The sequence below is a fragment of the Danio rerio genome, chromosome 14 (assembly GCF_052040795.2).
Source record: "Danio rerio strain M-AB ecotype USA chromosome 14, GRCz13ab, whole genome shotgun sequence".
Taxonomy (NCBI): domain Eukaryota; kingdom Metazoa; phylum Chordata; class Actinopteri; order Cypriniformes; family Danionidae; genus Danio; species Danio rerio.
Genome location: NC_141034.1, coordinates 12,088,072 through 12,115,802, shown reverse-complemented (window position 1 = coordinate 12,115,802; position 27,731 = coordinate 12,088,072). Strand labels below are relative to the sequence as shown.

Below are 27,731 nucleotides of genomic sequence, written 5' to 3'. Positions count from 1 at the left end.
AACACTAACCAGAAGTGACTAAACAGGAAGTAACTTACAAATAAAAGTATTTCTTTTTACAAATATAACTGATTAATTAATTAGTAATTATGAGTTTCAAATTTTAACAAAATTAATATGTATAAAACAATATTTAAAGAACATACTTTAAAGCAAAACTCCTAAAGGGCAACACACACATAAAAAACAATCAGAAGCAAATTACAAATATATTAAAGGGCACATATGATGCAAAATCAACTTTTGTAAGCTTGTAGTTGTAGTGCGTTCCCAGTCACATTGTAGTGATAGAGACAAGTCTCTGATGTAGGATTTTAATTTTTTCCACCCAACTAATTGTTTGACAGGAGTCTATTAACATGTCTCTATAATAACACGTATACACGTCCTAAAAGAAATTGGGATTAAAAGATCTGTTCAACGCTCCATTATCAGCTGCACCTCAAGAATGATTTTTACAAGATTACGAGTGCTTTCACCATTACACTTTTGTTTCGGAACCTGTCTCATTTGCCCAGTTAGCGTGGTTTGTTTGGCATGTGTGAAACCACCAATCGCGCTAGGATCTGTGCCAAATCAATTGCTCCGAGATCGCTTGAATGAGGTGGTCTCGGCTCGATTGAAACAAACTTTGGAGCTGAACGATTGCAGTGAGAAAGCGATACGATCTGAGCGCGGTTATATCACAGTGTTTTATGGATATGTAATAGGCATACGGCTATATGAAGAAAAGCTTATGAGTAGGGCGGGAAGTCTCCCGGATGCGTATAAACGAGGCATGATCTCCCGGTAATCTTGCATCTCCCTCCCGGTCCTCAAAACCCTTCTTACCCCTCCCCACCGCATCTCTCCTCACTCTTCAGACACATCGCACGCACCTTGTCAAACACCACCAAACCACCACCTCTCCTGACAGCTGAGCAGGACTCTGCAAAACAAACCCTGACACTGACCAATGTGAGGAGAGTTTACTCACACGTGACTTGTTTTAGCTCTTTTGGTCTGCTTAGAAACTTTGCAGTGTGAAAGTGAACCGCTCCAAGAGCAAAGAGCAACAATGGAACAATTGTAATCTCTGTTTCGGGACAACTGAATCTATTCACAGGTGTGAAAGCACCCTAAAAAAGTGCATGTTTGTAATAAAGAAGAGAATATCAATTCGATATTCACTGGAATCACCACAGCTTCTTCAGAGGATGCTTCAAACATGAAACAGGAGTGTAACAAATTATAATGTAGATTACAGTGCTCGCGTATCTTCTGCACCATTATATATAGCGGATTAGCTTAACGGGAGGAGGATTCATTTAAATGGGGCTTCAAACGAATCGACTCTTTAGATCCAAACAAACGAATCATCCATCGATCATTTGAGTGGACAGTCCTTTTTTTTATGGCTATTGCTATCAAAATAAAAACCCATTTATGTTTGAGCAGGGTAACAAGATTGAAGTTTTAGACATTAGATTCATAAATATACACAGCACCTTTCTTTACACAAAATTTAACTTTATTGACTAATCTAACAGAAACTAACACCTAACACAAACACACATTCATACAAGCGTAGAGAAGGGTAAAGAAAATTAAGAGGTTGAGTGAATGTAATAATGGGAAAACCTCGGATTTTGTGAGAGCAAACCAAGCGAACCAAACATAATTTAACCTTTCTAGGGTCTCTTTAGGGTTACATTTAGTTTACACCAGTTCAGGTGGAAGTGTACTTGTGTTTGTTCGTGATGTATAGAAGCTCCCTTTCTCGAGCATGTGGCTGGCTGGTTGTTTTTTTTGTCCTCGCGAGGTAGACTCTCGATGGAAAATAAAGAAAAGGTATCTGAAAAGTGAATGTCCGAGCTGTGTAATAAACCCTTTCCGTCTGGGTCTCCGCCAGCTTTCTTGGAGGTTTCTCTGCTTAGGTCTCGTTCTTAGGTCATTGCTATGACTTGAAGAGTTGAAGAGAGAGTTACTTTTTAGAAGAAGAGTTGAAGATCGAGATGAGTTGCAGAGGGAGAAGAGAGGAGAGTTGAAGAGAGCGTTGACTTGCTTAACTTGAGAAAAAGAGAGGTTAAAAAAGAGTGGGCGTTGCTTTGAACACAAGCTTTATAGGGAGGGTTTGTATCCACCCTCCATGGAAAGTTGACCAATCAGAAACTAACTTCCCTGAATCATGGTTTCTCTTTGTCCAAAGTAGAGGAATTTGCATAGGCAAATTTGCAGAAGAGAGAATAAAGTTTACATTAAAACATCAGTCTTAGAAACTTAGAAGCTTATATAAATCCTGATCCGGTCTCTGTTCAGGGCTGTGTGGCACAATCCTTTGGGTCATAAATACCTTGGGATCAGATTACAACTGAACATCTAGTCTTCCCTGAACAAAAGTTGGCTCATTTGTTGAATAAAAGCAAAATAATTATGTGTCTGGTGGGCCATATTTGTTACAGGAGTCTGGGTTTGTGGATGTTAAATCTGATTTGTTTTGTACAGTAGCATAATGGTACAGCAGTCTACATACTGTACATCTTGTTATATTTGCCTGAACTAGACATGGAAAAACAGTGTTAAACGTTGTGCAAACTTTGTAACTGCATTTGTCTGTGACTTATTGCAAAAAAAAAAAAAGATGAAACCTCACAACAAATACATCAAATAAACCACACAGAACATTTTATTTTGGTCTGTCAATAAATGCCATTTGGGGATTCATTGTCAACTTTACCATCTTGTCTCAACATCATTTCACTCTCCCCGGGTGGAGAATGTGAACCATTTGAGTGAAATTACATACTTTGTTTACATTGTGTGTTACAGAAGATAACGCCCGCTCTCTCACCTACCCTGCCTGATCCTTGCCAGCAGTAAAGAGGAGGTAATATTTATTCTTACGTCATTGACAGCAGGACAACAGCAGTTTGCTGAACAGCTGGCAGTGCAGCAAGAAAGGACAGCAGACAGACGAAGGACAGAGCAGACAGTAGAAAGACTGAGGCATGCAGTTGTATGCACTCTGCTTATCAATCCATGCATCATCACCCATTCACTTAACAAAATTCAGTGACCTGGATGAGACTGAAGCTTACCTCCATACCTTCAGGATTACTGCTGATCACTGGGACAGAGCTGAGTGGGCACATTTGCTGGCACCCTTTTTGACAGAAAAAGCAGAGCTTGCATGTTAATCTTTACAACAATATTATTGCATATTAATCCATATTACCCCCCGCCTCCCCCCACAGGGCAAACACAAATTGGAGCCCCCTGAGCAGTAAGCAGACCCGCAGTCCCCAGTGTATCCATACGTGACCAGCTTTATAGTTCTTTGCTAGATTCCCACTGGAGTGCCCAGACTTAGGGAGCTTCATTACCCTAGTGCAGCCCAGTATAGTCCCATCTCAGCCAAAGCAAAGTCAGCATCCCCTCAACTCGTGTACATGAAGACACTCGCAGCTTTCCAGGCTCGTAGAGTATTGATATCAGCCATCTCGGGATCCTGTCGGTTGGAAGTCGGAGTGGTGAAAGACTTATCCATCCCTCTGCTACTGGGAAGAGACTAAAAACAAACTTACACTTTGGTAAGTTGTGACAGAGAACAGTTAAGAATGGGACCTCATGGTTTCCTACATGCTCTTTGGAGTATGAGACGATTTAGCTGGGTTCAGCACCTTCAAACTCCTCGTCAGCTGGCACATTTGAAGACTAAATGACTACAGACTGGTGGTGCAAACATCTGAAGGACATCACCAAACCCTCACTAGACTCTCTTCAGTTTGCATAGAGAGCAAAAAGGTCTGTGGATGATGCAGTCAATATGGGACTGCATTGTGCTCTGCAGGCAGACCAGGGACCTATGTGAGGATTTAGTTTGTTGACTTCAGCTCGGCTTTTAACACTATTATCCCAAAACTTATCCTGTTTATAACAAATTAACTCAACTCTCTGTGCCAAACTCTGTCTGTCAGTGGATCAACAGCTTCCTAACGGACAGGCAGCAGCTGGTGAAGCTAGGAAAATTCTCATCCAGTATCCACACTGGGTGTGTCCTCTCCCCACTGCTCTTCTCCCTGTACACAAATGACTGCACTTCAAAGGACTCCTCTGTCAAACTCCTGAAGTTTGCAGACGACACCACACTTTCCACCATCTCATTCAGGACGGTGATGAGTCTGCTTACAGACAGAGGTTAAGGAGATGGCTGTCTGGTGCAGTCACAACAACCTGAAGCTCAACATGCTCAAAACAGTGGGGATGATATTGGACTTCAGGAGATATCTCCCTGCTCTCCCCTAGTGAGCATAATGGACAGCGTTGTGGCAGCAGTGGGGTCATTCAGGTTCCTGGGCACCACCATCTCTCAGGACCTGAAGTGGTACACTCACATTGACTCCATTGTCAAAATAGCTCAACAAAGGCTCTCTTTCTCAGTCAGCTGAGGAAGTTCAACCTTCCAACACTTCCATCATTGAATCAGTCATCTGCATGGCAATAACTGTCTGGTTTAGCTCAGCTACTAAATTCGACCTCAAAAGACTATGTCGAATAGTTCAGACTGCTGAGCAAATCATTGGCTTTACCCTCCCTACTCTTCAAGAATTGTACTTATTCAGAGCGAGCAGAAGGGCTGCCAAAATCACTCTGAACCCCTCACACCCAGCACACTGCCTCTTTGAACTTTTACCTTCTGGTCAACGCCACAGAGCTCTGCGTACCAGAACAGCCCGACACAGAAACAGTTTCTTCCCTCAGGCAATCCATCTCATGAGCACTTGACGAAAGTAATTGTGGAACAAACACTGCCACTTGTTATACACTTTATATACAAATATACACTTGTTTAACAACACACTTTACATGCTAACTTGCACACAACAGCTGCACATATAACGTTGTATACAGTAATTACATACAAGTGTCAATTTGTATATTAGCATTAACTACTTCTATTTTTAAAATAGATTTATTATCTGTTTTTTGTCCTGTCTCTAATTTGTTGCACTGTAGAAGCTCTGTCATAAAAACAAATTCCTCTTATATGTGAACATACCTGGCAATAAAGCTTTTCATGATTCTGATTATATATGTTGCAGGGAAACATGGAAGTACAGGAGCCCACTCCACAATGGTCAGTCATTGAGCATGTGTGGAACATGAAGGAATGCATTGATAAAATCATGCTATTGTCACAACACCTGATTTCCAGCAAGCTCAAAAGTGGTGGTACCCTCCACTTCTGCAATGATTTTGTTGGTAAAGTGCTACCTATGCAGTCAGTATTGGAGCGTCAACTGGCAGGTATAATCTCGATAGGGTGATATTGTTGCATCAACAGGCTTTCCAATTACTTGTCGCTGTCTGGCAACTGTACGGGACCTCCTGTAAGTGTCTGTGGCTGAGTAGGATCGGAGCTGAAGAACTCACTCATTAAAGGGATGCCGCCACACCGGAGGACGACACCTCTGTGAAGAGCTGTGCACCCTCTGGCAGTAGAGACCCAATCAGGTTCTCATTGCCCTTACCATTAGTGTCTGAAGTAACTCCTGTCCCACCTATCCCGTATTTGGCTATGTCTGTACTCCTGATAGACCAACTATCAAAGCCCATCACCAGAGCTCCTGATGGATGACCATCTCCTTCTGGTACTCCATAAGGTGGTGGGTTTGAGTCCTTCCCTCTGCTTTCTCTAGCTCGGCCATCATGACCATGGGTATATTCATCCTCACTAGAGCATTGCAGGGATCGGGCCCACCGTCTTGCACCCTGATTCTGTGAACCCTCGTCAGCTGACCCCTCCCTACCATCAGTCTCTTAATTATAAGGACCATACTGGTTCCACTCACCAGGGTAACCTGCACCATCATCGTTGTCGTCGCTATCATCGTCGCCTCTGCGTGGTCCTCATGGATAACCTGGTCACCTTGGGCAGGGCGGTTGCCGTGGCAAGTTGTCTAGGTGCCTATCCATGCGTGCCATCCCGTCCAAATTTGCTGGGTACATTGCAACCTGATCAGCCATTGCTGCCTGGTGCATGACCTCTTCATCTGTCAAGAGGACGATCTATGTCCACGCCTTCCTTACACTTGGCGGCAACATAAGGGTCAATCAATCGTCTCCATGTTTCAGATCTCACTCTGTCTTCAACAAAGCCCTGATATCTATCCAACGAGCAATCCCCCAACGCCATCAATAATCGAGATTTCTGAAATGAACAGCACGCATGTCCGTCAGATCTCGCCTATAACCGTAGTAGGGGTTGTTACCCACCCGTCGCATGGCTCTCCCCGCATTATCCCACTGCTCGGGATACATCCTTTGCAGTATGACCCAGGGAAAGTTGGGATTCTCGTAAATGGTGGCCGCAATCACGCCTAACGAAGTCAGTCCTGATCCCGCAGCCTGCGCTAGCACCACTCTAATAAGCACTGCATGTGCTGGTACAAATCCCAGCCATCGTCTCAATATACGCGGCATTGCACGGTCATCCACTTAATGACCAAAGTTGGCCCAAGTTAGATAAATATCAGTGACGTTTAGCGCTTCACCGATTAACGGAGATGTTGGGGTGAGCTCCATTATGATGCGCGTGACCTTGGCTGTTGATAGTGTTCCCCACACTGCAAAAGACACACAATGGTCAATTTGATCGAGCCTACTGCGATGTCAAGGCAGCGATTGTCCAACAGCATTCCTGCTATCAAATACCAGAAGCTTCCACCCTCTGGCTTTGGCCTACGTCCCAGGCATCGACGCCCAGTGGAGCATTCTGTCCTGCACGTCTAACTTGCTCAAGACCATCCGCGAACCAGAATGACTCTATCAATGCCACCACATTATTAAGCAGATGTTGAGGCTCTTCTTGTGCTGGTCCCTCTGCTAGAATGAGCTCCTCAGGCAACTGAGGGACCATAACCTCCATTATCAATTGTTGCTTTCTAAGACTAGCCTGACCAAATCTTAGATAGCAGAAATAAACTTGCAGTAGTCAGTCCTTGAATGTCAAGAAGGTTATTATTAATGACATCTAATGTGAATGGTTCAATATCCATGTCGCGAATAATAGACTTCAGGACCCTTTGCGTTGTCTGTGCTATGTGGGGTTGCTTAGTGATCATAAATGCATTTTTTTTTTTCATTTTTGCGCCATGGAAACACCGCGATTCATTCAGCAACTGTTTGATTTGTAAATTTAATTCAGTAAAAAGAATGCTAGAGCCATTTAAGCACCGGCAAGAGCTTTCATTTGAGCTATAACTTGTACATGTGTCATATGAAAAATATGAAAATGAACCCATGTAAAATACCTAGCTCGGGTATCCAAAATACTGTTTATTGAAGTGTAAATAACTTTTGTATAGTAGAGTAAAAACCAAAGCATATGTGCATAAAATAAAGATTCTACACTTTCAAACGAAACCACTTATGGGTGTCTGGTGTAATGCTAGCCCTTTAAATCTTAAAGTGAAAGTCGATGACGTCACGACCCGGTACTGGGTCCGCAGAGTTTATATGGTTAAAGAATATCTGCTGTTAGCATGTGGTACTGTTATTGTTTTATGATCCTGTATTTGACAAACATACATTTGTATATATTATAGATCTCTCTATACATGTGATATCTGAAATGTCATGGCTTTTAATGCCATGTGTGATTAAAGTGAACAAAGAGGACAGCACAGTTGAAGACCAACTCTGTTTCTCTTTTTTATTTTATTTTAAAGACCTCCAGAGTGAGGTCTGCAACAAAAGTGACATCTCCACCTTTGGGGGTTATCCCATGCAATGGGTGGATGTACTTCTGGAGTGGCTTAGCAGGGCCTGGTTCATCAAATTGATATTTGACATGACCAAGGGATATTGGCAAGTTCTACTATCACCTATGTCATGTGAAAAAATTGTGTTCACCACCCCTAGTGAAAGATAAAAAAAAAAAAAAATCGGCACACTGCCACTTTAGCTCTCAAAAAATCTTTAATGTGACAACATTTCGACCGACATAGTCTTCATCAGGTAAAGAATTACAAATGGGAGCACTCAAGAAATAGTGAAACAGCTTTACACAGCACCTGCAGTCAATCATCACAATCAGCTAACAAGCTGATAAACAGAAACATTTATATACAATAATATACACATGACAATATGAGATACATACATATCATTACAAAAAACATTTAAAATCCAAATCCAAATTTTCACTATTGACTTCCTCTGAGACAGAGTATTCAATATATAAATATAGCGCATCACACCTGCACAAAATCACATCAATCAACCACAAGGCCAGTTAGACCTAGGGAAAAAAAAACATTATGTACACATATTTAGTGTACAACAGTATATATTAACACACTTACAAAAAGGATTTTAAACAAAATCCAAATTTAAACCTCTCGGAGATAAAGTGTTTAGTGTGTAAATGTAAAACGCTTCCCTCTGTAATAAAAGTCTGTCAATGACCCCACCCCTTCTCGCCACCTTCACTTGTACAATGCCAATATATCGTAATGTCGCAAGGTTATGTTTCAATGCATTAAAATGAACGGAGATAGGATTTATTTGATTGTTTAATCGTATATTACTTCTGTGTTCAGCAATTTGTGTTTTTAAACACCGTCTTGTTTTACCGATGTAGGCTAAATCACAAGGACATTTAATCATATAGATCACATTTTTTCTGTTGTATGAAATCACACCTTTAATCTTTAATTGCTTACCTGAATGGGGATGACTAAAAAACATTGACTAAACTGACATTGGTTGTAAAATTACACTGTGCGCATTGACCACATCTATAATTACCTTCAGGGACTGCAAAAGGATTATCTGACTGATCGGAACCTTGATCTGCTCTCACTATCATTTGTGGCAAGTTAGAAGCTCGTTTAAAAACAATTCGTGGAGGATCTTTACAACAATGTTTCATAACAGGATCTGAATTTAAAATATGCCAATGTCTACGTACTATATTTGCAAACTCATTACTTAAAGCCGGATATTAGGTTTTGGTGTTTTTTGAACCAAGGCTTCTCTGTGATCCATATTTTCGAAACTGGCCGCAGCTTCTTTTATCCATTTTGTAGAATAACCTCTATCATAAAATTGTTGACATAGTTACTTATGTTGTTTATCAAACATTTCCGTATTAGTACAGATCCTTCAGATTCTTTTAAACTGACTAATTGGCAAGCTTTTCGTTAAATTAGTAGGATGGAAACTCAGACCAAAGGTATTTTTATCGGTGGGCTTTCTATACAAATCTGTCACCAATTTACTCTCATCTTTTATTATAAGAAGTCCAAAAAACTTTCTTGCGAGGAGTTGTACTTGATAGTAAATTTAAGATGTTCACTACTGTGGTTTGAAAATTGCTGAAAAACAAGCAAATCATTTTCTAAGCCACACCAGATCATGAAAATATCTATATATTGCCGCCACAGAAGAATATTAGACAAATACGAATTAACCGTTGGAATAAACACATATTCATGTTCAAAAAAGCCCATATACAAATATGCATAATTAGGAGCCATAGTGCTCCCCATTTGCAGTACCTTTAATTTGTAAAACAGTCATCTTTATACATGAAATATATTTTTGTAAGTACTAATTTAGTTAATTTTTTAAGATATTTAAGACATAGGTTTCTTATCACTTAAAAACTCACAGAGAAAAAAATCAATTGCTTGTATACCGCAATCATGTGGAATGTTGGTGTATAACGTTTCGACATCTAAGGTCACCAGTAATGTTGGATTTTGTGGCAGTGAGACAGACTGTAGTATTTTAATCATATCCTGTGTGTCCTGTACAAAAGAGGGAAGATTTTGAACATGAGGTTTTAAAAAGGAATCAACAAACACTGACATTTTCTCAATTAGAGAGCCCATACCAGCAATAATGGGTCTTCCAGGTGGTTTCGCAAAATTTTTATGTATTTTAGGTAGAATATATATTACCGGTGTAATTGGATAGTCAACTTTTAATAACTCAAATTCTTTGTTGGTCACATCTCCTCTTTGAAGAAAAGCTTGTAAAGAGTCATAAATTTATTTTTTAATTAGTCGTAGGATCACCTCTTGGTTTAATATAGAAAGATTGATTTTGAAGTTGTCGATAATTTTTTTGATATGAACAATGAGTATCCATCACCACAATTGAACTTAACAAAAACAAAGCATTCCTTTGAGCTACAGGCAGATTGCTAAAATCAGAATATTCTCGTTTTTTGTTAAGAAGTTGTCTCACATCTCTTAACCAATCTGCAATATGTCTCAACAGAAAAGTTTTTATTTTAGAAAGTAAAAAAATTTGATTTGGTAAATGAAATGCATTTTTTTTTTTTTGCTGTTTGGAACAGAACAAACACTCATTTGAGGGATGGTGGGTCTCTAGCACAACAAAGTCAGTTTGATGGGGTTGGTGGGTCTCTATCACAACAAAGTCAGTTTAAGGGGGATGGTGGGTCTTTGGAACGACCGCTGGCAAACGCTATGGATGCGCTCACCAGGGGCGTTGACAAAACCCAGGCCCGAGCCCACCAAGCCATGCCTGAAGATAGACCACCTTTCTACCACCTTTCTCGGCATGTCCTGCGCCTGGAGGTGCGCGCGTGACGGTGGGTTTTTCTGACCTACCGTCGAGGTTTCGGTGAATGTGTAAAAACGGGCAGGCCAGCAGCCCCAGGAGGCGCGCTCGAACCCGGGCAAGGCAGGTGTGCGCGTCCCTGGGAGTCAGGGGCCCGCGGCTAAGCTGTTAACCCACGCCAAAGCTTAAGTATCCCCGCAGGTCAACGCGCGTCCTGGCACTCTTAGCAGGGGGTCTATGGCCCGGCGTCCGTGCCAGCTTGCTCCCATCAAACGCACTAATCCCCGTCACCAGGGCGAGTCAAACACAGGATTTTATTATCCCTTGAAGCAAGAACTACATGCCGTTGGTGCCCCATCCACACCCCCAAGGCCAGTTGGGTCACCAGTGGTACATCCTGGCCAGTTGGGTCACCAGCGGCACGTCTGTCTTGCCAGTATGGTATGGCGAAGTCAGTGTCCCCAAGCTTAAGAGTGGGGTGCCCGGGCACTGCTGGTGATCAGGTGTCAATCCAGAGGGTCCTTTGGAACCAGCGCTTGCCCCCGGAGAGTGGGGGGTCCCTGGGCAGAGAGCGTGACATAAGTCCTTGGAGGTCAGTAGCTCCAGCCCAGCGTGGAGCTTGGCTGCCCGGAGAGCGTGGGGGGTCCTTGGGCAGAGAGCGTGTGACATAAGGCCTTGGAGGTCAGTAGCTCCAGCCCAGCGAGGAGCTTGGCTGCCCGGAGAGCGTGGGGGGTCCCTGGGCAGAGAGCGTGAGACATGGGTCCTTGGAGGCCAGTAGCTCCAGCCCAGTGTGGAGCTTGGCTGCCCGGAGAGCGTGGGGGGGCCCTGGGCAGAGAGCGTGAGACATGGGTCCTTGGAGGCCAGTAGCTCCAGCCCAGTGTGGAGCTTGGCTGCCCGGAGAGCGTGGGGGGTCCCTGGGCAGAGAGCGTGAGACATGGGTCCTAGGAGGACAGTAGCTCCAGCAGTTGTTCACCAGCGGCACCGTTTACACATCTGGAGCGAGATAGGTCCAATAGGAATACATGCTGCCAGGCGCTCACCGGGGCGTTGTTTAGGCCCAAGCCCACCAAGCCATGCCCGACAGGAGACCACCCTTTCCGGCCTACCTGTCGGGACGTCCCGCGCCTGGAGGTATTTGCCCTGGTACTGATTCGCAGGGAGGTCAGAGCTCTCATTCGTGGCAAACGCCAGCGTGTCGTCGCGCACGAGGTCAGAACCAAGCAGGCGAAGGAAAGCAGACTGATAGCTAAGGTCAGCCTGGTGCACTGTCACCAGGCCGCTGGAAGGAAAATCCCTGCCCTCCTTGGTATGTGAGCTGTCCACCGGTCAACGTTTCCACCTTTTCGTTCCTCCGTTTCTGCTCCAGGGGACCAGCAGCTCTTGGTTAAACCAGCCACATCAGCCCGCCCACCTTCCCCCCGAATGGAAGCCCAATCTGTTGTGGCTGGTTTAGCTGGGTGAACCAAGAGCTGCTGGTAACCCGGAGCAGAAATTTTTTTTTTCCGCCCCCCCCCCTTTGCTTTAGGGCACCAGCAGCTCTTGGTTAAACCAGCCACGTCAGCCCGCCCACCTTCCCCCCGAATGGAATCCCATTCAGGGGGAAGGTGGGTGGACTGACGTGGCTGCTTTAGCTGGGTGAACCAAGAGCTGCTGGTAACCCGGAACAGAAATGGTTTTTTCCCGCCCCCTCCCTTTGCTTTAGGGCACCAGCAGCTCTTGGTTAAACCAGCCATGTTAGCTGGGTGGACTGAGAGCTGCTGGTGCCCTAAAGCAAAGGGAGGGGGCGGGAAAAACAAATTTCTGCTCCGGGCCGCCCCCTCCCTTTGCTTTAGGGCACCAGCGGCTCTTGTTAGGTTAAACCATTGGTGGTCTAATTTGTCTAACCTTACTGCCTTCAGATAGCCTGGAGTCCAACCCAAACACTAGGCAACAATGGCGCTTTTATGGCTTTCTGACTGGTTACCTAACCTCCATCTTGGGGCACCGCTGTGGAGTCTTCCAGAATTTGACCATCCAGGAGGTTAAAGAGCCCTTAAGAAGCCCGGACGAAGGCTCTCTGATTGTTCTCTGACGCCAGATCACCACGCATAAGAAAAACAGAGCCTTTGGGGCGGCGCAGTTGTCTCTAAGCAGGGAGGAATACAGCTGGTTCCGCAGGTTCTTGGCGCTGCGGTCTGGTCTCCCTGGAGGGAGACAGGCTACCTATTTCTTTTTCACTTCCAGAGCCAGTCCTTGTCAGACCCCAAACAAATACTTTTAATCTGCGTGGACCAGCATGGGGCTTCCCGGCAAACCAACCTTTACTGACGTACGGACTGCCATCGCAACCCACATGAGTATGCATGTGATGCCCCTGTGACTACCACCAGCAGCTTTGATCCTAAAAAAGTTCTGCCTGTCTGTCTCTCTCCGACGCAGGGAAAGAATGCACAGTCTTCAGAGGATCACCGGAAAATGGCGCAATTCATGTACCATGACACTTCAACCTCAGATAAGTTCTATCCACTTCACCTCAGACCTCTCCAAGCACGTGAGCGCAGCAAACTATTTGAAAAGGCCCTGTTGGAGGAGGACGGGGAGGAGGAGGGGGAGGCAGCGGGCACAGAAAGCCCCTCGCGGTAGGGGCGCAACAGGACAGAGATTCCCGGGTCTACCCTGGTAAATCAGTTTCTTTTTGCCATGCATGCAGAATGTGTGGCATTGGCTAATTGGCCTTTTATGTGTCTCTTTTCCAGGAGGGAACCAGCAGGAGGATGCTGCCATGGCGGCCTGCCAAGGGGAAAAGCCAGGGGGCTCGCCCACTCGAACCAACAGAAGACTCTGAATCGTCCTGAATAAATATTATACACAATAACGGTCATATGGTGTTCAGTGTCTTTATTATTCCTCTATCTTCCGGTTTGAAATGAATTTTTGAAGCTGCGTCACGGCCATGATATAATAGCGTTGTATTCCAGCGTGCAGACTGGAAATCCATGCCAGAGTGTGTCTTATTACGTCTTACAGTGTGATGCATTAATGCATGAGTAAGGCTTGATTCAAACCAATCAGCGCGCTCTATTGTGCAACTTCATTAATATTCATTACTGTCACAGTGTTTAGACGACAGACACACCCCATTGTATTGGCAAAACAAGCGTGATGTGTTGCTTTTATAGTTTGCTGAAGTTAAGTTTTGTTTTCATTTTCTCTCTGTGAGAGCGCAGCTGGAGTTATGTGTGGATTACAGTGTACGTGACGCTCGACAACAATAACTTACGTGTCTAAGGAGGATTATTGTTTACCTGAGAGCTGTTCTCATCTGCAAACGCAGAGATCCGGATTCGCTTGAAGTCTTCTCTTAATAAAGATGCGGCTCTAGTTGCTGGTAATTGTCCTGTCTCTACAGATTTGGTAAGTGAGCGACCAGTGCTCTTTGTTTATTCAGTTTGTTCGTATCGAACTAAGTTAACTATTGCACAGAGTGTAAACATGTTAGCACCACAACCAAACTTTAACCTCGTGTAGGATTTTCACTGCATTTTGTGACCGGAATAACACACGCAGCTTTCTGACGCTACCTGCTGTGTGCTTCTTAGTTTCCGGGAAATGCGGAGGGTTTTTTTTTCTCTCATTCGCCGTGCGGTATCAAACATTGCATGAAAAATACACGCTTTGAGCAGCTCCTCGAATCAAATATATTGTTTGTCCCGAGGGGCATGAATGAATTCCCTAATTGAAAGAGCCAAACTGCTGTTAAAGTCCACCATTTAATAATTTGGCAAATACTTCGACTACAGATGTCCATGTAAACACCATCACTTTCTCCTGTGTGTGTGTGTGTGTGTGTGTGTGTGTGTGTTTGTGTTTTGACTCTGAAACTCGCGCGTGCCCAAATAGACACTCCCACACCATCCCACTTTAGTTCCTCCGACACTCCCCCCTAAACAGAGCTGGACACGCCCACTTTTCTGACTTTTTCCAAAGTAGAGGTGTGAAAACACCCTGCTGAAACAAGGGGGTTTCATGGCCCTTTAAGACATAATATTTAAAAAATGTTTTGAAAATCTAGAAAGACATTAAATTCATTACAATATGTAGTAGGTACAAAAGACAAACCTTTCTCAAGAGCTTGTAAACAGTCGGATGGTAAGGGTTTACTGGAAAGGTTCACTACATTTTGACAGTTCAGTGAGGAGGCAACTTGTGACGTGTCCCGTATTGGTGATCTCTTCTTACCCCTTCTGCATGCCTTCTTCCTCGTGCTCTGCGAGGGTGATGAGTGAAATGAGAGGCGTGCCTTTTCATGTTCTCTCCTGAAAAAAGATGACGAGGAAGAACCTATGCTTTGCGAATCAAAGTCTGTGTCGTTACCAGATGTCAGTTCGGGTTCAATCTTTCTGTGGTAGTTTCATGCACCAAGAGTGAAATTACCTTGTCTCCAGGTGTAGCCCCACTGCATCTTGTAGTTTTCTGCATCTCGATGGATTTTTTTCCTTGCCTTTAAATTGGCTTCAAGTTGTGTTTTGTGTCATTCACATTCAGCAATGATATCTTTAAGTTTGTCTGTATCATTAAAAGAGTTCTCAAAACTTTCCTGTTTCGACTTGATATCTTTACGAACGTCAGACAGCAGCTCAGTGATTTCTTGAATAAGCAGTACCATCAAGTCAAATGAGCATTTGTTTGTGATCTCACACCAATTGTCACAGAAGGCCGTGTTGTCCATGCCCAAAGTCTGTCCTTTTTGAATTCTAAATCCTCGTGGAATTCTTTTATTTCGAAGATAATCACTCAATGTCACTGCATGCAGGAAAAGTTTTGTTTCTCTAGTGAAAAGATGATTAAATGTGCTTTTTACCTCTTCGTTTCAGGGTTAACTCAAATGTAGAGCTTGATGCCAACGTCACATTAAAGATTTTTTGAGAGCTAAAGTGGCAGTGTGCCAATTTTCTTTGGATCTTTTGCTACAAATGTTTGTTTTCTGATCGATCACCTGCCTTCATGATTTTCTAGATGTGCGCACATTTCTGTTTTTTGCACCACCCCTAGTGGTCACTGGCATTATCGTGTTCTACCATTGGGTCTGGAAGGGGCCCCAGCCACATTCCAGCGCATGTTGGACATATTGCTAAGGCCACGCTAGGAGTACAATGCTGCCTTATGAGATGACTTTGTCATTCACTTGTCAACATGGGAGGAACATCTGGCCAAGTTGCAGAGGGTGCTATTGGAATTACTATGGGCAGGGCTCACCACTAACCCCAAGAAATGCAACCTAGGACAGTACCTGGAGAAAAGTACCAATTTATAACTTACCATTCGTATTAAAAATCCTAGAGAAGGTAGCATCTATTCAGCTATTACAATTTTAGAGCTAAATGAAGACTTCGAATCTTTTCAGTCTGGTTTTAGGAAATATCACAATACAGAATCTACTCGTTAGGATTTCCCAATGCCATTTTGTTATCTGTTGACTCAGAGCATTCAGTAATTCCTCTGTTGTTGGATCAAGTGCAGCCGGTCGATCATGACATTCTTTTTTCTCAACTTGAACATTGTGCTGGTATTAGAGGTGTGGCTGTTGGTTTAAATGAACAAAAGAACCTTTTCATTTTGTGTTAATGGATGTTTATCCTCTAAAGCACTTTAACTTGTGGGGTTCCCCAAGCCCTGTATATGCTTCCTTTGGGCTCAGTATTTAGGAAACATGGAGTATTTTTCATTTTTATGTTGATGACACTCAAATGTATGTGCCCATCAAACAAAATGATAGTGCTGTCAAAATTAATGGCTTTATAACCCTGCTGAATTTGAGAGTAATACATGCATTTATCTTCACGCTTGGACGACTGGAACAATTTTGTATTGGTCAGCCCTAAATAAAGTGCCTACGAGTGGTTCAAAACACAGCTGCTAGACTTTTTACTGGCACTCGTAAATTTAAGCACATTACTTACTGCACTAGTTGCCGAAGTTTCAGAATAGAGTTAAAATTTTCGCTTTTTGTTTTTAAGGTTTTAAATAGTCTGGCACCTTTTTATCTATCTGAACTTATGCCTGTTAAAACATCTGCTAGATGTTTAAGGTCATCAAGTCAGAAATTGTTTGAAGTTCCCAGATCAAAGTTAAAGAAAAAGGGAGACGGGGCCTTTTCCATTGTGGGCCCCAATTTGTGGAACGGTCTACCTCGTTTTATAAGAAGAATCTCTACTAAATGTTAAATCGTGTTTAAGGGGAAACTGAAACTTCTTTTAGAAAAAGCTTTTATACTGGAGTAAACTGAGCTTGCTGTTTTCTGTTTCATGTTGAGTATTGTATGTTGTTTTATTTCCTTTGATCTTATTTGATAATTTTTAACACTTTATCACAGCACACTGGACAACAACTGTTGTTATATTGCACTTTATAAATAAAGTAAGTCTAAGTCTCATAGTATATGTAACTAGAATGCTTATTTTACCCCTGGTTTACCATACATTAACATTTATATCACTTGGGAATTGGTGAATTTATTTGTATTAAATCCAGCTATTAATCTATGCACTCCACAGCATGTGTGTCCATCACCCATCATAATATGCATCAACACATTTTTGTAACAACACAGCTTGTCACAGATCTAACATTAGTATTAATTATTATGAAGATGTTTAATATACATACATACAATTAATTCATATACCATGACTGTCTAGCTGAACTGCATAATTTCCATGCCTCTAGGCATTAAATTACTGGCCACTTGGTATATGTCTGAGTGGTAACCATGGCTACCGCCTATTAACTACCAGTGGGTTTGGTTTTTTTCAGCTGATGAAGAGGCATTTATTTGTAGGACATATTGTGTATTAACATTCCTGTAGTAACCTTGGTTATAAAATTCCATTAAATGGGAACAAGTCATTTTGTCATACTGAATGTTTTCATAGCATCAACATTAAGAAGCATGATTTCATCCCAACATCAGAGAACTAGGTTTTATAATCATTTGACTTTTTTTGTTGTTGTTGTATAAATAATTCATAAAGGATTAATTTTTGTTGTTAAAATCAGTACAATTTTCTGCACTAAAACTTCGTACCTGCGGGATCAAGGGGTGGTCCAGGACCAAATTTTGCAGGTGCTCGCGATGGCGGGCAACACCACCAGCAACAGGCCGGCCCAGGCCCTCGTCGTCCCCGAAACTGGCAAAATGCGGATGATGAGTTTACCGACCGCATGCTCGATATGATGGCAGACCTACGCGTGAGAGTGCCTCGCACTGGGTACATACGCACCGCCTGGGAGGGGCAACATCACGACCCACTGACACCGCATCAGCATGGCCGTGTAGCTATTGCACCTGCAGACAACCCTATCATCTTTGACGCTATCGGGGGGGCTGGTCGCAATCTGCGATCAATGTTACGATACCTAGATCTGGCGCCATTCACTCTGCAGGTAATGACCCATTATCAAATGGATGTACTCACGCTTACAACAGCAAGTTTTATCTGTTACCTGAAGCACAACCGTGCTGACTTAAGAAAGCAACAGCTGGTGTTAGAGACAATGGTCCCCCAGCTTCCAGTGCGTATGATTCTGCGATCGGCGGCAGCCCGTGAGGAAGTTGGTCGACTGCTTGATAATGTGCAGGCACTCAGGGATGCCTTCTGGTTTGCGGACGGGCTGGAAGCCATCCGCCGGGCAGGTCAGAATGCTCCCCAGGGTGCAAACCTATGGGACCGACAGCTGGCGACTTGGCAGCCTAGGATTACATTAGCAGGGAAGCTTCGATTTCTACATCTGATGGCTTTCATGCTACAGGAACATCGCGCAAGGGAGGTGGCTGTTGGGGCCATTATCCTGACACTGGTGTCATTTTCTGTTCGAGGTAACATGTCCGCTGCAAAAGTGACCCGTTAGGTCGCAGATCAGTCCGGGAAGCGAGTGCCAGCCGAACAAGTGTCACATAAATGGACTTCGCATCAGCAACCGTCAACGAGTGAAGATGATTCACTTCCAGTTGTGAGCACTCCTCATGATGCAGCAAGAGAGCGACTGGCGACTTACCCTCAAGTGACAATGACCACACCCAGGTCTGCAGCCGTGACAATTCGTAGCGCAAGCTCTGTGATTGATCAGGTAAGACCTCAGGTAAGACCAGAGGTAAGCATGATCGAACACCCAACGAGGGGGGAGTGCATGCTCAGAGCCTGGGAGCTAATTAGCAGGCCAATCAGAAATAATAAATAACACCTGTTTATACTAGTGATTGGGCCGGATACACACCCTTCTTAAGGAGAACAGAAGGAGCAGCCGGGGGAGGAGAGAACACACACACACACACACCTACCTCTTGACATATTGTGTTAATAACGAAATAATAAAAACATTTATTTACCTGAATTGCCGACCCTGTCTTCTTCCCTCAACAAAAATTTTTACTACAGTCAGCTTGGTAGAGCTAACGAGTGTGGCCGATGTAGTCATTGTTTACAAGCTTAAGTGTAAGTTAAAGTTGTTGCACGTCTGCTGGCTCCTGCCTTTAAATGAGCGAGTTTGAGCCACATTACTTTAACCCTCTGGGGTCTGAGGGTGTTTTGGGGCTCTGGAGAAGTTTTGACATGCACTGACATTTGTGTTGTCTTCAGTATCTTAAAAACATATTAATGGCTAAAGTGTGATAACACTGTAAACAGCACAAGTTGGGCTACAATTATAGAAGGCGTGAACTATCATTACTATGCAGTGAGTCACACCTGAGGACAAAGAACTGCATAATGAGCTGCATAATGAGCCATCAGACAGGTACAGTATGTGAGGAAGAGTTTCAAGAAGGAATCAGAGAAAAGTTTATATACTTTTTTGTTTGCAGTTTATTTCAAATATATTAATCACACAAAATAACTTGAGATACTTTTGTGAGAATCAGTACACTCTATAAAACTCTGCAAACTTTTAAACTTACACATAGCAAATCTACTTTTTTTTTTTTGTAAATGAAGAGTTTAGTTGCAAAATGAGATTTATCCATTGTGAGAAATGTTGTTTTTTTACATTATTATTTAAGACATCAACAGTCAAGCTCATTCACAATTTTATACATTAAACTATTAAGCTCAGTGAAGTCCAGGAACACAATATTCTTCAAAACCCAGGATATTTTTTTATTTAACTTTATGTCTATAAATAGTTTATAATTAAGTAAAAAAAAACATGCCAAAATGCAACATATTATCTTAATATTGTCAAACATCTTAAATTGGTTAAAAAAAGCAATACATCATGAATATATGGAATAGTATATAATTTTTTTTTTATTATAATAATACGATTCTGAGTTAGTTTTGGTAATCTCATATTAGAGCAATGTTATTTTAAAGAATGATGATTAATCCATAATAACAAAAATAACTGAGCAAAAGAAAGCAGGTGAAAAACAACACCATGTGCGATAATGAAATCTTTTAAACAGTCGAGCGCATCACAGCAGCTTTTGGTGCAAGTGATCATCCTCTCATTCAGTATTCACGGTAATTATTTAAAGAATAAACTTACAAAGGACACTTAGAAATGTAGTCTTGCAGACAGGTATCTTGTGATGTGGAGGGGTGCAGGAAAAAGGCAGTATTTCACAGTAACAACTGGCCTTCGTCTTGACATCAGCGGAGACTCATACGCAGGATTATTTGATCCTGGTCCACTTTTGTAGTGTTTTTATACATTTTTGTAGCGTTGAAGGCTACATCTTCATCTAACAGTTTGTCGGCATAACACAGACCATCATTACTCGCATTATACTGACCAAACTCGGAGCACTTCTTGTCTACTTTAGCTCTCTTTGCCACTGGTCCTTTACCTCCGTTGTTTTCACATCTGGATTTACATATGAAGCGCGCTTACTGAGAGGCGGGACCACGCTGCTGTAATGAGGCGATATAGGAAAATCGGTACAGTCCTTACTTTTATAGGGATTACATAAAAAGAGATCATTTGTTTTCGACTTGAATTGGTTAATGCAAAAGTAGACATATCGAGCTTTATATAGATATCATAAATCATAATTTTTGTTGACTATTTGCTGAGTTTCCTTTCATTTTAGTGACGTGTTTTTCTGACCACAGTCTGCTTGCGTCTTTAGACGCTTGTAATAACAATGCCTCTTGGGCATGGTCACATTAAAACTAATGAGATCAGACTGAGAAACTAGACATAGCGTTGATTTCATACTGATTACTTTATCAAGCAATGTTTGTTTTCAACATGCATAGCTACGTTTAAAGGTATACACTTTAAGCTTTCTAGAAATACATGTCTCATATGTGTGCGTTTTGTATTCGCAGAGTTCCAGCGCATTTTACTGATGCGTTTCTAAAAGCAGTTTACGAAGAGAGAAAAGACAGAATGCCTACACTGTTTGTTTTCCTTATTTTGCAAAAGCACACACGTTTGTTGTTGTTGTGAGTGTACACAACAAAAAGTAGACACATAACAGATTCGATTGATGTATTGATCTTGGGCCTGTTTCAGAAAGCAGGTTAAGAGAAAACTCAAGAGTATTTTAACCCTGAAATGAGAGAAACTCTGGGTTTTCTGTTTCAAAATGGCAGGTTTGTTAAACTCGAGAAATCGGGGTAAGTCAAACCTGTTTCTGAAAGAGAGGTAACTTTAACTCAGAGTCAGTTACCGTGGTAACTTACTCTGTGAATCTAACCTAGTCCGGAGCAGGTTTTATTCTCTAAACTCTGAGTTTCTCTCGGTCTCCTCCCCTTTTTTAAAGATGAAGCGTATTTCTCGCCTTAGCCTTACATTTCTACACACCTATTTTAGAGCTCATTTTGGAGATGCCCATAAAAATGATTGATGGAAACGTCATGATTCACATAACTTTTGAAAATACGCATAATAAAACATGTGCATAACTGAGTAGATTAAACTTTTATTTGATAAGAAAAGATGTGCATAAACTAAGTGCACTTAACAAATTACAGTATGTGCATTAAAAAAAAGTTTTTTTAGAGATGATGATAAAAATGTGTGTGAATGGACAACCCAGCAGACTGAGTACACTGTAGAACATCTTAAATGTTGTTTTGGTCATTCTAAAATGCCTGAACTGTTTCAGTATTAGTGTATATTATTACCTCCGAGCGTCTGGAGCGTGTCAAGATCTCCGCGTCTGGCTTCAAACGCCCCCACGTGTTCATTGTGTGTCAGCATTGTCTTCTGTCTCTGAGGCGCAAGTACATTTATTAAATAAATAATTTATTGACGCAGCTTCTTCTGCCACAGTAAATTCTGTTTTTACTGTTGATATTTGGCTCAAGTTAATCAGGAGGTGACGATTGTGTTCTCTTTGACTCATTGGATAAAAACGCTGCTTTATTCACATCCTTTATGCAATATTCCAGTTTTGCACAAATTTATGTAATATATTTTGATGGAAACTTAGATATCTCCTACATTTTTATCACACACAGAACAAAGTCACGTACGAGGCTTGTCCTTTTTCATAAACAATTAGCTTAACCTTTGACATGTACTGTAACTAGATTAAAGGGATTATTATTCTTTTTAAAAATTATTTTTAGCACTTACCTTCTAAATGTTATATCAACCTCTTTCACTTGATTAATAGAAAGGCAGACACACAAGTGCACTTTTAAATCTATTAAAACTGATCAAAGTGTATAAAAGTTTAGAAAAATTTTATAAACGTCAAACATTATATTACTTATTTTATTATACTTAAATATTTAGATATTTTAAATTACAAAGTACGCATTAACTTGAGCAGCTGTTTTCCCAGGCTAATTGTCTCTGTTTCACTGATGGTTGCTTATTTTCAAATATATACACTCATATTTGCTATAGCTTTGCATGAACAGATCAAATTCAGCCGGAGAAAGAAATGCTGATCTGTTTTTTTAAGATGTTGCCATGGTCACTCGTAATATCTGCGCTCCATTGATAATGCCTTTTTATAGTCACGGTGTGCGCGCTTAACTCTGAGTTGGTCTACTCAAAGTTGATTGACCCAGCTCAGATCCGCTATTCTGAAACTGAAAACTCAGAGTTTTTAATCTCTCGGTAAATCAACTCAGAGTTCAAGTTTAAACTCCGAGTTGTTTGAACCTCCTAACTGAAACAGGCCCCTTATCTGTACGATCAAAACTGAAAATGTAATTTAAGTTAATTTCAGCAGTTTGACGACACCACTGGTCAAAACGCGTATACGCGGTTTTCGACCCCAGAGGGTTAAGGAAGCATTCAGAAAAAAAACAAAATACCAGCAAAGAAATTTTACACAGAGGAACACAAACACCTCACTGCCAACCTAGCGTTTCGGAAGTGTTATTGCAGAGGGACACAGACAGGGCTGAAGGAGTTGGATTTCTACCTTCAAATCAATCTCAACAAATCAATGTTTATACTTTTTTTTCAACATCCTGTTTCTCATCACTTTTTATTAAATTTGATTATTTGAATGAGTGTTTAACTTTGAATTGATTTAACTAATGAATAAGTTAACACTGCTTTACGTAAGAATATTCAGTGCATTTGGCTGTCTGTGTAACTTTTTCAGGAGCCACCAAACTAGGTCAGAGGTCACGGATACCTTGCGTGGAACTGAGGGCTGAGGACTGGAAGCAACTGTTTCTATTGTTATTTCTAGTAGTTATTACTATCTAAAATGTCTAAAGTGATTTTGCTATTTTTACAGTTAATTAATTTTAAAGTAATTCCTTTTTATGTTAGATAGATAATGTGTATAGTGAGGATATTGTATCCGAATGTTGATGGAACCAGTCTTAAAACAGTTTGATAAAACATCTGAACGGACAAGAAACAACCTTAAGTTTCCACAACTGATTATCTCTTGTGTCTATTGTGTCCCTGGTTTAGCTTTTCACATGTCGGAGATCAGCTCTTAATAACTTAGGGTTGGCTTAACTCCCAGGAACCATGTCGCCATCCATATCTGGAGTTGTGTATGTGTATTTTGTTTATTAAAAATGTTTAGACTCCAAAAAATCTATATTTCCCGAAATTAAGCTGAGCCAAAGCATCATTACTTACGTCATTATCCAGCACTGACCCTGAAATTTGGCCCCTTGATTAGATTGTAAACAATGCGTTTCGAAAGCGAACACAGCTATTTCAAAAGATGTGAAAGAAATTTGAGGAATTTCAAAAACCTTGGTCTCACTCTGTCTAACAGACATCAGATGTTGCAGGCTTAACTATCAGTAGGCTGTCTTAAAAATTAAAGGTGGTTCTCCATTCTACTCAACACTGTACAGTAAAGGCATTCAGGATGCAGTCAGACAATATGGATTGACTGATACCAACACAACAGTAAGTGTAGAAATGGTTTTTAAAGGAACAGCCTACGAGAAAGGTCAGTTCCTTGTCACAGGGGATACTGACTTGGTAGAGTTTGGTGAACTTGTGCTTATTTTGTTACAAAACAACACTGTTTATCTTTTGGTGTCAATGTACACAGCAGAGTTCCTTCCTCAGTAATCTATGTACTCAGCGAGGAAAAACAATGAAAAGATGCAGTGTTTTAACATCTGTGACATGACTGATTTCTATCCATTGGCTGCTTACATAAAAGATGGACAATGACTGGTTCCATTGAAACACAGTGTTGTGTCACACCAATGATGTCTTGAGCTGTCTAAGTTGTTGAGTCTTTTTTTTTTATACTCAGGATAGATGACATAGAATCAAGCAACATAAGTAGTGTCATTACTAATGTGTAATGAGGCCTACCAACCTCAATTCTAAATATTGTATTGGAGACATTACAGTCTTTAGGTGTGGGAACCACTGAGGATTTACAGTATATTCAGGAAGCTGATCTGCTTACTAAGACCAGTTCAAGTTATAAAACTGTTGGCTGCCTGGAAACAATCCAGTAAGTACATTATGCAGAAAGTTAGCTTTATTTCTAAATTAAGATAAAAGAAATGTCATTATCTACATTTGAATTTCAACTTATTTTACAGCAGAGACAACTGAATGCCATAGTCAGTCAACATTTACCTCTCCAGTGTCCTCGTTGTGCTCCTCAGTCTGTCACCCTCACCCAGACACCTGATTGCTACTGCAGATTAGATCGATAGCTTCCAGATTCTATAAGAGAAGCCCCAGAAGCCTTGATGCAGTGTTTGGAGGGAGGGAAAAGGCCAAGCCCAAAGTTATGCAGAGAACGGATCCGGGTTGTAGTTTCTGAAATGATGCATGCCTCTTCTTCTCCTGGTAAACAATACTTCATAGAGGTTGTGAAGAAAATGGGTGCAAAGTATCCACTGTCGCTGCAAGATGTTATAGAAGGTGATGTGGTAGGAACAGGATATCACTCATTTGTCAAGCAGCTGCAAGCACAAATTGAAAATGGAAAGCGGTCTTTAGTACCAAGAATATTGAAGCGCAGACGGGGGTGAGATGAATTTGACAAAGATGAAATCTCAGCTGAAAAGAGGGCAGCTGTTCAGGACACATATAACTGTGTGGCAAGGTGTGCAATTTTGGGCTTGGTCAGCGTGTGATTGGTAGACCAATGAAGAGCAAGCAGTCTGACTATTTAAGGACTATTTCTTCAGTAATGTAAAAAAAGGAAACATGTTTTAAACTTCATCAGAAGTGTTTGTACAGAAAAAAAAGTAAACATGTTTTGCAAGCGGTTACAAAAGCTGAAAATTCTGAGAGGACAGCAGGAGGGATGCTCAGAAGACGTAAGAGATCCGATGCTCCTCATCCTCTCCTATAATGAAAAAGAGGAGGACTTGTTTTTTATGTGGGAGAAACTTGCATGACAAAAAGAAGTGGAAGTGGAAGGTTTGCCTGTGATACCATGCATCATTGTATGTGGTAAGTTGATCTGTTTTTCTGAAAAACCCATAGCTTATGTAAGGAAATACTATATGTGTATGTCCTGACTGTTGTGCAGTTATTTTCTAACTGTGTTTTCTTGCAGGAACGTGTTGACCAGAAAATTGTCAACTAATTCATCCCCACCTTCATCTCGGCTGTTTGCACGATGTTTGCAACCTACTACTGCCTCAACATTCACTATCCTGTGGGTCTGGGCTCCACACTTGAGTTTATTCAGAGGTAAATTATTTTATTTATTCATTTATTTATTTTAAAGAAATCGCCTGATCTAGTGATTAATTTAGAATTTTAGCATTCAAAAGGTGTTTTTTCAACATCAATCCTGAGAAGGGCACAAAAGCGGAAACTAAGAAAAACAAGAAGCAGCTAACAGTCAATCCAAGAGTCCTCACACTCATTGCAGATCTCTCAGATCATGATTCATGTGTGGAGAGAGGCGTGTTAATTACGGACTTTCAGTTCATCATTTGAAGTGTTAACACAACACTTATACAGCACTACCCGAGTTTTCACTTTACATTATCAGTAACACTTCACAATAACAGTGACTGTCACAATAACAATGACTGTTATGTGTCGAGTGTTTCGTGTAAGAATGGTGGTATATTTCCTGTCTGGTATTTTTGTGTGCAGTTCATTTGACCATGTATTATTTTTGTTTTCTTTATTTAAATGTGTATTTTGTTTATTTATTTGTTTCTTCAGATTTACAATGTCATGTTCTATAATGATTTGTAACAAGCTCACACACACACACACACACACACACACACACACACACACATATATATATATATATATATATATATATATATATATATATATATATATATATATGTGAAGTCAGAATTATTAGCCCCCATTTATTTTTTTTCCCTAATTTCTGCTTAACGAAGAGAAGATTTTTTTTCACCACATTTCTAAACAGAATAGTTTTAATAACTCATTTCTAATAACTGATTTATTTTGTCTTGTTCATGATGACAGTAAATAATATTTGACTAGATAGTTTAAAAGACACTTCATTACAGCTTAAATTGACATTTAAAGGCTTAGCTAGGTTAATTAGGTTAACTAGGCAGGTTAGGGTAGTTAGGCAAGTTATTGTTTAACAATGGTTTGTTTTGTAGACTATCGAAAAATATAGTTGAAAAGGGCTAATAATTTTGACCTTAAAATGTTTTTTTTTACTATTAAAAACTCCTTTTATTCTAGCTGAAATAACACCAATAAGACTCTCCAGAAGAAAAAATATTATCAGACATACTGTGAAAATTTTTCTTGCTCTATTAAACATCATTCGGGAAATATTTGCCCTGGCTGTACCCTTGACAATACAGTTTGAGATTTTGACAAGATTCTACTGAAAAAAGAAAGAGTGAGACCTTGAGACAGATGCTTGCATTGGCAATAAAACAGCCTGGACTCATTTTCCACTGAGGTGTTGCCTAGCAGCAGTAATATGTGCTGTATTTGTGTGTTGGTCTGTGCAAAGCATGCATGGATATGTCAGTGAAGTGATTATTGGCAGTAGCCAGAGATGTGTTCATCCTTTTCATTCTGAACATGCAACACAGCAAAGTTAAAAAAAAAAATTAAATGTGCCTATATGCAAAAATGCTGCAGTGTTTTACATTTACTTTAGTTTGTTTTCTTTCGTTCAGTATCTATAAATGTGTAGTAATTTAGAGTATATGTTACAGTATATGTTAGAACATTGGTGATTTACCTCACCAATATTATTTTTAAATGGCAGAGTTTCTATTTTAAATATAAAAATATTATATCAATTACAGTCTGAAGTCTGAAACGCATAGACATCATCAGACGCTGGGTTTCATTTCCTGGTGGTGCTCTGCCAGGCCTCTAGAGCAACCGTCTTTAGTTCCTGCTTGTTCTTGGGACATTTTTCCTTCTGTTTTGTCTTTAGCAAGTGAAATACAAACTCAATCAGATTCAGATTAGGTCATTGACTTGGCCATTGCATAACTTGGGTGCACGGAGGCTCAGTGGTTAGCACTGTCGCCTCACAGCAGGAACGTTGCTGGTTCAACAAACAAACAAAATTACACCACAACCCCCCTCCAATAAACGTTACATTTGACACAAAATAGTCAGGCAAGAAACATTCTCCTGGCAACCGCCAAATCCAAAGTTGTCCATCAGGTTGTCAGGAAGTACGATAACTTCACTTCAGAAGTCCAGAAGAATTCAGTGGCACCATGCTTTGCATCAGTGCATTACACTTGGTGATATAAGGCTTGGATGTAGCTGCTCAGCCATGGAAA

General features: G+C 41.1%; 1 protein-coding gene and 1 long non-coding RNA gene across 3 annotated transcripts in view; one reads left to right on the top strand and one right to left on the bottom strand.

The window, feature by feature from the left end:
- Positions 1 to 27,731, bottom strand: part of LOC147840776 (uncharacterized) — a 1,215,461-nt gene that overhangs the window by 221,382 nt on the left and 966,348 nt on the right. The window lies entirely within an intron of this gene.
- Positions 22,896 to 27,731, top strand: part of si:ch211-153b23.7 — a 66,492-nt gene continuing 61,656 nt past the window's right edge. Inside the window, exons 1-4 of the mRNA XM_087281176.1 lie at positions 22,896 to 23,898; positions 24,348 to 24,463; positions 24,555 to 25,419; positions 25,526 to 25,662. Coding sequence (XP_087137302.1) covers positions 25,589 to 25,662 — 74 coding nt within the window. The 5' untranslated portion in view covers positions 22,896 to 23,898; positions 24,348 to 24,463; positions 24,555 to 25,419; positions 25,526 to 25,588. The remainder of the gene's footprint in view (positions 23,899 to 24,347; positions 24,464 to 24,554; positions 25,420 to 25,525; positions 25,663 to 27,731) is intronic.